The 15,381-nt window shown below is 56.8% G+C and overlaps 1 protein-coding gene across 3 annotated transcripts in view; it reads right to left on the bottom strand.

Annotated features, from left to right (window-relative positions):
* Positions 1–14,969, bottom strand: part of SH3GL3 (SH3 domain containing GRB2 like 3, endophilin A3) — a 38,119-nt gene extending 23,150 nt beyond the window's left edge. The window contains exons 1-3 of one of the 3 annotated variants that reach the window (XM_036013175.1): positions 14,780–14,969; positions 1,964–2,032; positions 1,174–1,246 (exon numbers count right to left, since the gene is read on the bottom strand). In XM_036013175.1, coding sequence (XP_035869068.1) covers positions 1,174–1,246; positions 1,964–2,032; positions 14,780–14,824 — 187 coding nt within the window. In that variant the 5' untranslated portion in view covers positions 14,825–14,969. Of the gene's footprint in view, positions 1–1,173; positions 1,247–1,963; positions 2,033–14,779 lie in introns of those variants that run through there. The other 2 variants (XM_028502239.2, XM_036013176.1) reach the window with 2 other exon arrangements.
* Positions 14,970–15,381: the final 412 nt, after the last annotated feature.

Here is a 15,381-nt window from a genome sequence, read left to right as displayed (position 1 = left end):
GCCATCCACACAGGCCTAAAGAATGCCACACCCACCAACCGCCCAGGGCCAAGCTTTTTATACAACTGATGTTTTTAAGTGTTTTACTTTCTAGATTTTTCAGACGGTTTGGTCTGGGCTGCTTCCTACCACCAAGGCCCAGAGCAGGGAGAGGGGAGAGGCGTCACAGTCACTGTAGATAAATAATCAGTTCCTAAAAAGTACAGGCAGTTTCGGAAATCCACAGGATTCAAGGCTTGGACGCCTCTATCGGTTTCTATAATCTATAGCCCATCAGGAATGCCGCTCCCTGGCCCTGGCCGGGTGGCTGAGTTGTTGGAGCATCGTCCTTTGCACCAAAAGGCTATGGGTTCGATTCCCAGTCAGGGCGTGTAAGGGAGGGAAGCAGCCAATCGATGTTTCTCACTCGCATTGATGTTTCCCTCTCTCTCTCTCTTTGCCTTCCTCTCGCTCAAATCAATAAACATATTTTTTTAATTAAAAAAAAATTTCTTATAAGCCCTGGCTGGCGTAGCTCAGTGGATTCAGCTCGGGCTGCGAACCAAAGCGTCGTAGGTTCAATTCCCAGTCAGGGCACATGCCTGGGTTGCAGGCCACGGCCCCCAGCAACCACACATTGATGTTTCTCTCTCTCTATCTCCCTCCCTAAAAATAAATAAATAAATAAATAAAGTCTTTTTACAATTTTTTTCAAAATTTCTTACAGAGAATGCTGCTTTAGATACCCAGGCATCTAAAACCTCCCTTGGAGTAGCTGCCATTAACTCCGGAGCCCCCGCTGCTTATCATGTCATCACGCCTCGTCACTTGAGCATTGGAGCCACAACACGAAAGCCATTTCCAACTAATACACACCTTTCGAACAGGGTGGCACACTTTTTTTTTTTAAAGGAGGAAATGACTCAACAGGCGAACATTTACGAAACGTGCAGCGGGTTTCTGAAGCGGCTCCTAACACACCTTCACTGAGCAGAGCCGGCTGCTCCCCCTGACCCCTCCCAGGTGCGTGGCCCCATCCGCTCCAGAGTGGCCGGAGAATTATCATTATGGGGACCCAGGGGGCATGGTTTCTAGGTCACGTCACAGAAGCGCCAAGTCGGCGGGGGCTACCAGCGTCTGCCCCGGGGAGTGAGCAATGGAACAGTAAGAGTTCCAGGCATTTTCCGACTTTACCTGGATTCGGCTGAAGATATTCCGTGGCTTTTGAAAGAATTTCTGCGACAGCTTTATTGGTGACATCTATTTTCTTAAAAAAGAAAAAGAAAAAGCATGTAACATGTGGGTAAGTGACAAACGATGGATTCCTGGAGAAACAAATAGAGGAGTGACTGTCACCTAAACAAAGGGAGGGGCACCGAGGGGGCTGGCGATTCCTGGGGACGCCCCTGCGTGGGCCACACGCTCAGGGACAGAGATGCGCCGTCTTCCTTCGGAACATGACCCGGTCACTTCTGTGCGAGCCCGGCCACAGCCTCCCCCCCACACACGGGCGTGTTCTGCCCCGCCGTCAGCAAGGCTGTGGGGGGCGGGCAGGGCCCTCGGCGTCGGCCACCCTGCGCCACGGACCTGGCTCTGGGGCAGCCCCAGGACACGTGGTTGGTTGAGCAGCGGCTGTGACCCGGGGAACCGACATTGATACAGGGGAAGGATCTCGTCCCACAGACACGCGTTGACCGCCCGCGGCAGAGGGGTGCGACGGCTGGGGCCGTGTCAGCTGCTGGCCCAGGCTGACCGTCTTGGGAGCGTTGTGGGTTTCGTCCACTAGCAGGAGAGGGGGGCCCGCACCCCATCGTCACAGCCAAGGCTTAGACGTGGGAAACGCCTGGCTCTTGGGCTCCAGCTGCGGCCCCTGAGTGCGGGCTCCCGAGACCCCCGCCCCCCAACCGCCCGCGCGGCGCCCGCCTTTCCCCTCTCACGTGAAGGTCGGGTTCGGGCCACCAGGGACGCGGGAACGCCCTCTTACCCTCTCCATGTCAAGGAACTCGTCATCTAGTCTCGTTCCTTCGATGCCACTGATTTTCTCGCTGAAGAGCTGCAGAAACAAAGACAGACGATCGCATCGGACAGTGATCTGTGACCAGTGTCGGACCCAAGTGATCGCACACCCACAGGAAGGAAGAAACCCCTCGGAGTCGGCTCGCTGGATTTTTTTTTTCTAAGTCCTTTAAGAAAATCACCGGGAGGAGTAAGTACCTAAGGACCTAGGAAGACACAATCTCACTCACTTGGCAGATATGTATTATGCTTCTGCTGTAAGTAAGGCACGGAGTAGGTGCTCCTATAGAAACAAAGATAAATAAAGCCCTGGCTGGTGTAGCTCAGTGGATGGAGCGCGGGCTGCGAACCAAAGCGTCGCAGGTTCGATTCCCAGTGAGGGCACATGCCTGGGTTGCAGGCCATGACCCCCAGCAACCACACATTGATGTTTCTCTCTTTCTCTCTTTCTCCCTCCCTTCCCTCTCTAAAAATAAATAAATAAAATCTTTTAAAAAAAGGAACAAAGATAAATAAGGTACGCTCCTCGTCTCCCAGGAGCCCAAAGTTCAGCCAAAGAGTTGACAGATCAACACTCAGCTGAAACACGAGGAGGAACCATGGAAACAATGCAGCAGAAGAAGCCGGGGTACAAATTAGGGCGAACACACTAGGCGAGGGGCATGTCAGCAGCTCCCCGAGAGGAGTCTGAGAGGCCGCAGGCGGGAGCCGTCCAGGGGGCTGGTCCACGGGCACTGGAGAGGTGGCGATGATGGGGGGGGGGGGGGCCTCCCAGCAGGGGGCAGGATGAGAGGAGACTCCAGTAAGACAGTTTCTACATCTGGGCCTCTGGCTGGCTGGAGCAGAGACCCCTTGGTCGGGGGGGGGGGGGCCTGCATCCCCCGCCCGGCTGGGTGTCTCGCAGCCTCCCTGGCCTCTGGGGAGGGGAGAGCAGAAAGGGGGCGGGGCCGGGTGATGATGCAGATTCTCAGACGCCGGAGCAAAGAGTGGGGTCTGTCGGACACCAGGCGGGGAGACCCGTCTCAGGATGCCCATGGCGGGGGCCGGGGGGGGTGGGGCACTCAGGCCTACAACCGAGCAGCAACGGAAAAGATTCAATTTGGGAAGCGCCAAGCGTGTGTGTGTGTGACTTTTCATGGAGAATGGCTGGGTGTTTCACTGGTAAACGTCACCCCAACCTCAGTCTGCTTCTGGCCCAGGCATCTCCTTTCAGACACACCCGGGCTTCTCCATCCTCTGCCCTGTTACGAAGCAACAGCTGAAACAGCCAGAAAGCCAGATCCGAGGAGAGAATGGGAAAAAGCAGACCGTGCACCTCCAGAGCTGGGCGAGCTCTGCAGACCCGGATTTTGCGGTTACAGGAGCCACAAGACGCCCGCCCCTGGGGGTGGGACCCGAAGATGGCTCCTGGGCCATTTAGACGTGACCAAGGAAACTGGGCCGACTTCTTTACTGGAATACTTTCCGGAGGAGGAGGAGGGGCGAACTGAGACTGTGGCAAAACGCCCCCTCTCCCCTGGCCCCTCCGCCTGTCCTCCCAGCCCCCGGGGTCGCCCAGCTCCGCTTTTATCAGCCTGGGAACCAGGGAGCCCTCAGTTACAAACATAAAGAGTGAGGCCCCCGGTGCTGAATTGTGAGCAGGAGCGGGAGGCGAGGGAAGCTGTCCGTGAGACCCAAGTTATGGCAACTTTGGAGACGGCGCATGATCTGCGAGGGCATCGGGGAGCCACCCAGGAGGGAGGCTCGCGGAGAGCAGCCTTCTCCCTTTTTGGAAGCTGTGCCCTCGCAACGCAACGCGCGACTGAGGAGGGATGGGAAGGCCGGGGGGCCGGGAACTGGAATCCCAGTGGGCTGGATGCGGGAGAGCCGACCGCCCTGTCTGTCGCCTAGGAAACGGGGACCGGAGGCCCAATGTCCAGGAAAAAGGAGGACACAAAGAAGGAAGCCTGACAGCTTATCCGAAATTTCCTCCTGAGGCGTCATCTGACCATTCCCGAGACGCTCGGTCAAAGCAGAGTCTGCAAGGCCCGAAGGTCGGAGCCGGGATTTCCGAGGCCGCCCAGCGACACCCAGAGACACCCAGCGACGCCCCGACGGCCCTGGGTTCGGGTGCTGCGCCGGACCGAGAGAAACGCCTGCCGTGCAGGGGTTCTCGCGGCCCCAGACCGCAGGGCGGAGAGGGGCACGCAGCCAGCCAGCCGGGTCTGGAGAGGAGGACGAGACGGCCGACCACTTTGCCGGACCCTTGACACTAACCCAGAACAGCATGGAGTGTTAAGTGTCATTGAAAAATGAAATAATTTCTTTAAAAAAAAAGTTACGGTGAGGAAGCCCGAGGGCTGGCTGCAAGGACTGGGGTCCCCGCGCCCTCGGAGGAGAAAACGCACTTGTCTGGCTGGCCCCTCCCCCTCCCCTCTCCACAGGGCCTCCCTCCACCCTCCACCCCGGGCTCCTCCCCCCCAGGCTCTGCTCAAGATACTCGGGTGGCTCCACCCCGTCACCTCAGTTCAAGGCTGCAGGGCTGAGGCGCTGCTGTTGCAGCCAATAAATAGTAACAACGAAGTGCCCTCGGGTCTATTTTGAGCGGCTGATAAGAGAAAAGGTAGAAATGAATGTTAACATTCTTCTCACTCTCCGGGGTGTGTCCCTGGAAATTCACGTGAATAAATCTGGTTTTTGTAATTCGAAAACCTATTTTAAATGCAAGTGAGAAGCTGGCTTATTTAAAAGGCATCATCCAAGAATCGAATGAGGTAAAAATCACCATATATCGATTTGTCATATAAATTACATCTATTATTATAAGTCAATTATGTAATTACTTTCTAGTTATATGATGAAATAGTCGTTATAAAAATAAGCATAAAATTTAATAATTGATAATAACTATTACTAATACTCTATAACACAGTGTTTCCTACTTTTCATTTTCCTAGGAAAGAAGTATTTTTTTTAAATAAAAAATTCTCTTCACTACTACAGTTACAGGGGGCGCACCATGTCTGAAATCAAGTAAGTTCCGGTTTGCTAGAAACTCATTTTGCTAAGGGCCAGGGAGGACTCCAAAGTTCCCAGGAGGAGCTGCAGGGCCCTGGGCGCCCCCCCCCCCCCCCTGCAGGTGGCCGGCCCTCCCTGGAGGAGGCACCTCCCACACTGGGGTGCCCGCCCACCCCCCAGCATCTAGTACTCAACCTGCTCTCCTGATTGGCTGGTCTTTCCTGGGACAGCCCCCATGCCACATCCCTGCCTGGGGTGGACTCACTCTGCGTCATCCTTGCAGAGCCCCAGAAAAAAGATGATCTCATTGCTTCTGACTTTCGCTCTGGCTGCCAGGAAGCTCAACACAAACAATGGACCAATAGTCATCACTCCACAGGCCTTGTTCCCTGCACTTTCGCATACAAACGCCCTCCCACCGGGCCCCAAAGTCGCCCCCGACTTCCCCACAATGCATTTGCGTTTTCCCTGATGATGATTCGTGCTTACTAACAGGAGGTTCCTGCATCAGCAAAGCTAATTTTTTTCCCCCTGAAAGATATACTATAGAGGCCGTCCGTTTCTTTTAAAACTCACACAGCTTCCAAACAATGAGAGGCACTTTTCTTTCTCGTGAACAAAGACGTTTTATGCACATGCGAATGAAGCAAAGACCGCCCCCTCCCCCGGCCCCTCCGCACGGAGCGAGGTACTTGGCACCAGGCACGGCCGTGCGTTGTGCGTCGGGGACGGAGCTGCCCGATGACCGCACATGCAGGAACAACAAAAGGCGCTTTGTGCGGACAAATAAGAAAAGGAGAACTCCTTATACACGACCGTGACACCCTCTTCTGTTTCTCCCTCGTCACAAGGCCTCGGTGGCCGACCCCATACATGAATGCATTCGCTGGAACCCGGCACCGGGCGTGGCCCCCGAGACAGAGGCTGTGTGTGGACCAAAGGCCAGAGGCACGAAACCAGAAGCACCGGATATCTTGGGCCCCGGTTCTGGTTGACTCTCTTTCCAAGAGTGTGATTTAAAATAGATTGGGTGGAAGAGGCCGGGGTGGGGAGGAATCTCTCCAGAGGAATTGCAAACTCCTTCAGGAAATGACAGGCTAGTGTCTACTTATTTTAGGGTGAAATCCCTGAATTATTCATGTTTTCTAGCTAATTAGGGAGGCCTTTTTTTTTAAAAGATCATATTGTTTAAAGGATGTGGTCCTCTTTCCTATTCCAAAAGTTTAAATCATCTTCTTAAAAGTGTTCTTAGCCTGGCTGCTGTGGCTTAGTGGATCAAGTGCCAGCCTGCAAACCAAAGGTTTGCCGGTTCAATTCCCAGTCGGGGCACATGCCTGGGTTGCAGGCCTGGTCCCCAGTAGGGGGCGCACAAAAGACAACCACACATTAATGTTCCTTTCCCTCTCTTTCTCCTTCCCTTCCCCTCTCTCTAAAAATAAATAAATAAAATCTTTTTTTAAAAAAGTGTTCTTAGTATACTTCTTACATTCAACAGGAGCCAAGTTATACAAATGACTTTGAAATATCAAGTCTTAACTTAAAAACAAAGTTATTCATTCATCCCGCTATTGAGCAAGTTACCGACAAGGTCCGGTTTCCTGGATGAGCAGCTAGAAAGAAGTAACACAGCAGAAAATATAAATAAAAGAGTGTCACTCTGGGATCCACAGCCTGATGAGAACCGTGCACACGGAGCTCACGGACTAACCCTGAAAATGTTCCCGAGACATCGACGGACTGTTACTAGCGGTGCGAACTGTTGGGGAAATCTGACTGGTGACATTTACCCACTGAGCCTCTTGTAAAGAGCCAGGGCCGGGAGGAGTTTTCATTTCAACACGACGACAACAACTAGATTCGCAAATGAACTCGCACGATTTACACGTGGCCTTTGAAAGGTTAAGGCAGAGTCGGTTTTTACGTCTCCTCCTTTCACGAACTCCACAGAGCAGGACGTACCTGGACCACGAATCTCCCTTCCTGAGCCCTCGGCCGCTGAAGACGAAGGGAAGGGGAAAGACAGAGCTCCTTCTGGCCCCGCCGGCCTGGCCAGGCGGGTCCTCAAGACTGCCCGCACGCTGCAGGGTGGGACGAGGGGACGGCAGGCCCGGCCCACTGCATCGCCCAACGGGGCAGGGAGTCTGCCCACCCTGCCGGCTGGGTGGGCAGACACACTCGGAGGAGGGGTGGGAAGTGGTGGCCATTTATCCCCTGGGGCCACCGAAGGGCAGTTAGAAGACACCACAGACTCAGATCTCTCCATCCGGCTCCTGCGAACCTAGGAGGGACTTCCATGTCTCTTGCCCCAACCCCTAACCCCACCCCCACCCTGGGCACCACAATCCAGGGGGCAGCCCGCTGGAGCTGCTGGCCACCGCTCTACGGGAGGAGCCCCACAGCCTGGCTTGACCCCCAGCCTGCTCTCCAGCTCCCTGGCATGAACAGTCGGGACCCTGGCTAGATAGCTCAGTGGGTCAGAGCATCGCCCTGATACACCAAGGTTGTGGGTTCAATCCCCGGTCGGGGCACAGACAAGAATCAACCAATGAATCAACCAATGCATCAGTTTTGGGGGGGTGACCCGCCCGGATGAGAGCTGGGGTGCCCTGGAGCCAAGGCTGGGGAGAGGACAACACAGCCTTGACTCTGAGGAGAGGGACCGGGAGGCTGCTCGTCACGGGCTTCATCGTGTTTTCTCTTCACGTTTAATTGTGGAGACTTTCTGAACAGGTCTCAAACGTGGGCAGAGCAGTGTAAGGGGGCACGACGCAGCCATCCCCCGGCCTCACATGACATCACCAGTATCCCCGCCCGGCCCCTCCCCACCCACCCCTGCTGATTATTTTAAAGCAAACCCCAGACAGCACAGGATTTCACCTGCAAAACCCTCCCGATGCATCTGTAAGAGACAAGCCCTCATTAGCACAGCCTAACCCAGAAACAACGTTCACACCTAAAGAAACCGAAGAATCCTCCTTAAAACCCTCTGCCGTCTATCCACGCAGCGGTCACATTTCCCCAACAGGCTCGCCCCTTTTGCAGACGGTGGTACGTGGGACGCGGGTGCCGTGGAAGCCTGCAAGGTGCACCGGGGCTGCTCTGGCCCTCGGTTTGGTTCCCCCGGAAACGGGGCCCAGTGCAAACAGCTCGCTGGGAGACGGGACCGGCCAAGCTGGCGGGGGGACAGGGAGGTGAGCCCAGGAAGGGGGTCGCACCCGGGAGGGACTAACAAAGTCAGTTCCTCCGGAGAGAGGCAGCTGGCAGCTCTGAGCATTATCCCCGCCCCAGGGACTGGGAGGGAGCTGGGTACAGACCCCCCTCCACCCGTCACTGCCCCAGGACCCATTCCAGAGACATCTACTCGCCGGGTCACGAACTCCCCGGCTCCCTGCTCAGCTGGCCGAGCTGCGAGTTCCCTTGCAGACGGAATAAAAGCCCAACAGCCCGCAGCCCAAGGGGCACCAGCATCCCTGGCCAACAGCCACCGGCAGGGAGCAGAAATAAAAATGGACCTGGCTGGCGTAGCTCAGTGGATTGAGCTCGGGCTGCAAACACAGGTTCAATTCCCAGTCGGGGCAAATGCCTGGGTTGCAGGCCATGACGCCCAGCAACCGCACATTGATGTTTCTCTCTCTCTCTCCTTCCCTTCCCTCTCTAAAAATAAATAAATAAAATCTTTTTTTAATAAAAGGAAATTTCACCCTTTAAAAAAATAAAAAATTTTTTTAAAAAGAAAGAAAAATGGAATGACCACGGCGTCAGCGGTATCTACCCCCGTCTCCTAAACATCCCTTTCCTCTGTGTGTCTCCGTCTTGCTCCTTTCAGTTTACTCACTGGAGAAGCGTGTGGTCAGGCCTTGAGAATCCCCACGAGACGGAGCTGGCGGACGGCGGCCTCCCGGCGGTGTCTCCCGTCTTCCTCAGTGCTGGGCCCCGACTCGGTGGGAATCTGATCGGACCCCCATTCTGATTTCTGACCGGAGCACCCAGAGGGGACTCGGTGTCCCTCCAATGGCATTGCATCGGGAAGCGAGGGCCTCTGTGAACTGAAGCTCTGGTGCGCCAGCGTTGTTGTGGGTTCGATTCCCACTCACGGCACAGGCGGGGATCAACCAACGCACACATACACAGGTGGACAACAAATCAATGATTCCCTCTCTAAAATCAATGTTTTAAAATGTCAGGGCTTGCCTCACGTGAGACAATCCTGTTCCGCCTCTCACGGGTCGGTTACGTTCCTTGATTCAGCATCTGCCCGGCTCCCCCGCCACTTTGCAGGCCTCTGAGGGCCAGCGTCACCCGTGGGCGGCGGGAGACGGAGGGCAAGCCAATGGAGGAGCGCACGGGCCGGGCCGTCCCCAGGCCTGGATGGCAGAGTTCAAGCAGCGTCTGCTGTGGCGCAGACCACGCCCCTGAAGGTGTCCTTCATTCTTCCGCTCGTGAGCACACCCTCCAGCCCCCAGGGCCGGTGGAAACCAGCGCCTGGGGAAGACCAGTGTGCGCACCCCACCTACGTCTCTGACTGTGAGGGTTGCTGGGTGACTCCAACGGCACTTTGGCCTCCACAAATGCCAGAGCGGAGGGATGCTCCGATCCTCGACATCCCACTGACACCCTTCCTCGAGAAAGGTCCGCCCGCCGCCCGGCTACACACAGGCTCGGATGGGGGTGGGGTGGGGAGGGGGGGCTCTGGAGGGAAGCCTGCATGAGCTGGTCCGGGGGTGTCCAACCTTCTGGTGTCTCAAGGCCACATGTTAAATACACTGCGACCCGTAATCACAAAACGATCTCATCACGTTTTGCGTACATTTATGATGTTGTGTTGGGCCGCCTTCACAGCCAGCCCGGGCCCCACGCGGCCCGCAGGCCGCAGACCAGACAACGGGGCAGCCTTTCCTGACACACTGAGCTGTAGGAGAGGCCAGCCGCTGGCGCTTAGGGAAGAGCCCCCCTCAGTGCGATCATCCAAGGAATCAAACTTTCTCCCGCCGCTCGAGGTGTTTTCCAATTCCCTCATCCAGACAGACAGACACACGGGTGCTGTGAGCTTGGGGACCAGCACCTGGCGGGAGGAGTCTCTCCCAGTGGCCTCTGTGAGGCCGGCTCCTTGCCCGTCACCCCAAACTACCAGGGGTGTGCAGATCTCAAAAAAAACAAAACAAAACAAAACAAAACACAACACAAAAAAAACCCACACAACCCAAGTACAGATGCAGACAAATCGTTTTCAGAGCTCCGTCCAGGGCTTCAGAGACGAGCATCCCAGCACCCATGGGTGCCCCGACAGACGGCTCAGAGCTGAGGTCGGTGAACTTCACCTGCAAAGGGCCAAGCGCCCACGTTTCGGGCTGGGCCCTCCCCACGCTCAACTCCGCGACATGATGACTGTATGAAATCCGACTTGCATGTGATTGTCCTGTGGCACAAAATGTTATCCTTCTGATATTTTTTTCACCCGTTAAAAAGCTGTAGGCCCTGGGTGGGCGGGAGCGTGGTTCTGTACACTGAAAGGTTTGGGGCGCGATCCCGAGTCGGGGCTCGCGCGAGAGGCAGCCAACCCATGTCTCTCTCCCCGACCCCTCTCCTTTCGCTCTAAAATCAGTGAAAAGAACATATCATCGGGTGGAGACCAAAAATAAAATAAAACAAAACAAAATCAAATCTGCAGGCGGCCTTGGGGATGGCAGCGAATACTCAGAATCGCAGCAATGCCTACTGCACCCCAGGCCCCTCCCCCTAACGCCACGCCCTTCCCGGGTTTCCGCTGAAAACAAAATCCGATTGGTCACGTGTCGCTGAGGGTCACGCCGTAGGACACCTACTATGTAGGCAAATAAAATAGGATATTTTCTGGGTGAACAGGTCAACCATAGCTCCCCCAAATACAAAAGGCCCCCACCTGCACCCCCTGCACCATGTCACTGCAGGGGAAATGTAATTTACGTTCAATTTGCTAAGAAAACGGCAACAGGGATCTGAAAAAAAAAAATCGCTTCCGCCCCAAATCCCCGCTTTCAGATGCACTTTCACGTCACATTCCAAGCGATACCCTAAGTGACACTGATTGCACAGGGAAAAAGTCCCCAGAGCTAAGAAAGGCTCGGGTTGGACCGTGTCCTGCAGCCACGACAAAAATCACCATCAGTTTGGCCTGATCATCGACGCCGGCACCTGCCTTTAAAAAAATAACGCCACACAGATATGCGAATTAATGCGTCAGGCGAGCTGGGGGGGGGGGGGGGGCAGCTAACACGCCTCAGCTCGACCTGTTTCCTGATGCGTCCGAGAGAAAAACCACATCCCTATGGACTTTGCAAAGTGCATTTTCATCTGCGTCTCCAACGAGAAATTGAAACGGGAGACGTGCCCCACCTCCCTGGAGAGCCTCGTAATTTGCAGAGGACCTGCTTCTGAGAAGTGTTTACCCATCAGCGGCTGGGCCCCTGGCGGCTGCTCATTTTTCTGGTTATTTTTCTGGTTAATGCGTTAAGAGAGAAAGGGGGAGTGGCCCCTCCCTGTAAAAAAAAAAAAAACAAAAAAAACAAACTTTCTTACATTCCCACTTTCCCTGTTGTTGCTGGGTCCCGTGGCAGAGGTTGAAGGGCCCTGCTAGGGGAAGGATAAAAAAAAAAAGAAAGTCACCTTAACACAAGCCCACAGCGTCCTCCCTGCACGGTTAGCCTGGGGAGGGAAGCAGACAGGTGTGGCCGAAGGCCCCACCCCAACCGACCATAATGATTACGGACTACTGAGTGGTAATGCCGGCGGAGTTATCGTACGTAGTATTTTTATTGGTCAGGCACCACGTTTCCCAGGAAACCACAATGCTGTCTGGAAGATATCTGTCGGCTGCCCTGGCCAGTGTGGCTCAGCTGGTTGGAGCATCATCCCATGTACGAAAAAGCCGGAGGTTCGATTCCCAGTCAGGGCCCCAACGAGAGGCAACCCGTAGATGTTCCTCTCCCCCCTCCCCACCTAAAACCGGTAAACACATTTTAAAAGGTATTTGCGTATATCTCTAATGACTCAAGCTGTGCCCGGACAGAAGATTTAAAAATGTATTGAATGACCATGCAGGTGGGTGCCGGCCCCCAGTGCTGCAGGCAGGAGTTACATTCTGTTCTCCTGCTTTCCTGTCCGGCCCCCTGGCCCGAGCACAATCCCTGGGCTTTCGGTTCTTCATTCCCTGGAAAGGGAGGGACCTTCCCTCAGAGGTCGGGAGGTCAAGGCAAAGAAGGACCAGCGAACCGGTCGGTTATCGGTCATTGTCACTTGCCCGTCACTGAGAGAAAGAGAGAGAGAGAGACACCATCTGTTTGCCACCGTCCTGGTCCCTGATTTGCAAAAGACCGACCTTAGTCAACTTTGTCTTCGTCTGAAATGCGTTAAGTGGGTTACTTACAAATGTTCAGAGCTGGAAACTGTATGCACAGACGCTGCACTGAGATACAAATCACACAACGTACAATCTGCCCATCAAGTGGCGTCGAGTTTATTCACAGTCGTGCGAGCCATCACCGCCATCACCTCCGGAGCGGAGACTCGGCTTCTGAGTTCTCTAATCCACCACGAGAGAGACACCAAGGTCCAGACGGGTTCAGTCACATCTTGAGGTCACAGAGCTGGTGGGTGGCAGAGCCCGACTGGACGCCTGGGAATTACCACACCCTTGCCATTGTCCAGGACACCTCCGTCCCTGCCCCACCCCACCGTTCCCAGCCGGAGAAAGTAGGAACCAAATTAACACCTGCCGTCCACACGCCCTGCTCCCTCTTGGCGCAGTGACCTGGGTCTAATTTCTCCACCGAGTCTGCCCCGTGGCAAACTCATTCTTAGCACGGTCCACACTCTGGCCACAACCCGGGCATTGTCCAGGCCAGAGAGGATCTGGGATATCTCTCTTTTCGGATAAAATCGCAGAAGAGTTCAGCGCCTGCAAAAAGGGCTAAATTAGACCCTCTGCTCATTGAGTTTCTCTCGGACTGATTACGGGAGCCAAGCCCCCAGGCCGCCGGCCAGCGCGGTGTTTCCGACGCCAGTGGTCTCCTCTGACGCCCTCCGTCCGCCGCGCTGGTCGGTGGTCAGAAACCGACCTGATTTACCCAAGGCCTTAGGTCTCGGCCATCGCCAAGGTCCACTCCCAGGACGTCCGTGTGCAGTAAAGGAACATTTCTCCGAAGAGGAGGTTAGTTCCCTGCCCGGGCGGGCGAAGGGGGCCCGGGGGCCCCAGAGGCCCCGTCACCACCCTGCCCACCTTTGGTCTCCGCCTCTGCCGGTTCCATGACCCTTCTCCCCACTGCATCCGCCAATCTCTTTCTTCCCAGGCCCCTCACCCCAAAAGCTTCATCCCTGCTGCATGCACACACCCCTACGGAGTGGCCACCACGCTCACCAAGCCCCGGGCCACGCAGGGCCCTGCACGTGGGAGCTCCCCAGAGTCTGTATGCGCTCACTGCATTTCCGGACTTCCGCTCGTTCCCGTATTTTCACGTCCCCATCTCGGTCGGAAATGCCAAACCGTGGGCAGCCCAGTCTTGGCGTCACGCCCCTGGCCCCAGGTGAGGACACAGGGCACACACCTGCCCCCAGGCCTTTGACATCTGAATGCCCCCCAGACCCCTCCAAGGGCCCGGGGCCAACAGGGAGCCCACTGACTCCCCTCTCCAGCCGGCCCGTCCTGCGAGGCTTCCAATCTCCCTGAAGAGTGCTCAGTCCACCCCAGGCCCCCAGCCGAAAACCGGGGGTCTTCATGGAAGGGGAGTGAGGGACGGAAGGGCAGCGCCTTCAGCCTGGGACCGAAACAAGAACAGAATCCTCTGGTTCCAGATGTTTTCAGGGGCCAGTTTGTGGGAGACACAGGACAAGACCTCAGAACCTGGTTTTAGCAAGGGGGGGTTGTGGGGGTGGGAAGGGCGGAGCCACAGGTCCACGGCGCAGGTGTACACAGATTTACAATGCGCGCTCCCCCGTCGCTGGAAGAGGCCACGGCGTGCGGGTACAAACAGCTTCCACACAGCCCATCTGCCCACCTCCCGGCCTGTGTGCCTCCTTCCTGGCTCAGAACGCCCCTCCTCATCCTCCGCAGTGCCCACCCCCATCTCAAATTGCTCCTCGCACTTAATTCTCCAATGACGTCTGCCCCCCACCCCCGCCCCGAAAGCTCCCCCGCCCACCCCCGCGGGTTGATCTGCCGGGCTGCGCGCGGAGGTGTGTCTAACACTGTTTGTTTACGTGTCTGTCTCGGTGTCTCCCCATACCTGACCAGCAGCCCTCTGAGAGAGAGAGCCTGGTACCCATCCTGGGGCACCCCGGGGAGACGGCGGGGGAGGAAGGATGGCGGTGGGGAGTCCCCTCCCGGAGCTGGGCGCAGTCCAGCGGATCCATCGCGGGGAGCGCGCGCGCGCAAGGGCGAGCCCCGGGGACCCAGCACACGGCGCCCCCAGCCCGCCGACGCCTGCGCGAGGATCGCACTGCCTGAGTCCTCCTCCCAGTGCCGGGTGAGAGAGGCTTGAGCAAAATCCCCGAACGCCCACCCTTTCCCGCGCGGAGACCCTGCAGCCCGCCACCTCCTCCGCCCCCACAGATCCTCGGAATTCCAGTGGCTCCGACTGGAGCGCGGGCGGGGGCTGGGGAGGAGCGAGCCGGCGACCCTCACTCCACCCCCGCGCGCTCTTAGGCGGGAAGATATGGAGCCTAAGAAAGGAGCTAGGGGCGTCAGATTCCCAAAGGCCCGGCGCCTCGGCGACCCGGCTCCCCAGTCCCCCGCTCCCTGCTCGGCGCCCCCTACCTGGCTGGCTTTGTGGAACTGCTTCTTCAGGCCCGCCACCGACATCGCGGCTGCGCCCGGCCGGGGGTGAGTGGTCTCTGGACTCGGCCGGGCCGCGTGGCCGCGACGCGCTGGGGAAGCGGGCGCCGGGGCCGGTCCCCGAGCGCTGGGGTCCGCCGGGCCCGCCTCCCACGGCCACGGCCACAGCCACGGCCTCAGCCACGGCCTCAGCCGCTGTCACACACGCACACACGCGCGCACGCAGCTGGCAACATCGCGTATCAAAGCCCCCGCGCAGCCCATTGGTGGAGCCGCGGCGTATGCAAATGAGGCCGCTGGGGCCGCCCACGCATATTGTTGCGTGGAGACCGGGAGGACCCCCAGTGGCAGGGAAGACCTGCCTGGGAAGCTGAGCGTGGCGAGGTCTGCATGCAGGGAGCGGAGCCACACCGCACTTCTGGCTGCGCGCAAAAGGAGAGGCTTTTGAATGGCTCTGCGCGGGGAGACAGGCACCACCTCTCTAGGTTTCTGGGACGTGTGCGTGACCTGCCTTCGCTCACAGGCAACGTCGCCTCCCTCCGGCGCAACTGGGTAGGTTTATGTTTCAAGGCAGGGACTCTCCA

The sequence above is a fragment of the Phyllostomus discolor genome, chromosome 12, assembly GCF_004126475.2.
Source record: "Phyllostomus discolor isolate MPI-MPIP mPhyDis1 chromosome 12, mPhyDis1.pri.v3, whole genome shotgun sequence".
In the NCBI taxonomy this organism is placed as follows: domain Eukaryota; kingdom Metazoa; phylum Chordata; class Mammalia; order Chiroptera; family Phyllostomidae; genus Phyllostomus; species Phyllostomus discolor.
The sequence above is the reverse complement of the archived record's forward strand: the minus strand, read 5'-3'. Positions and strand labels throughout refer to the sequence as shown.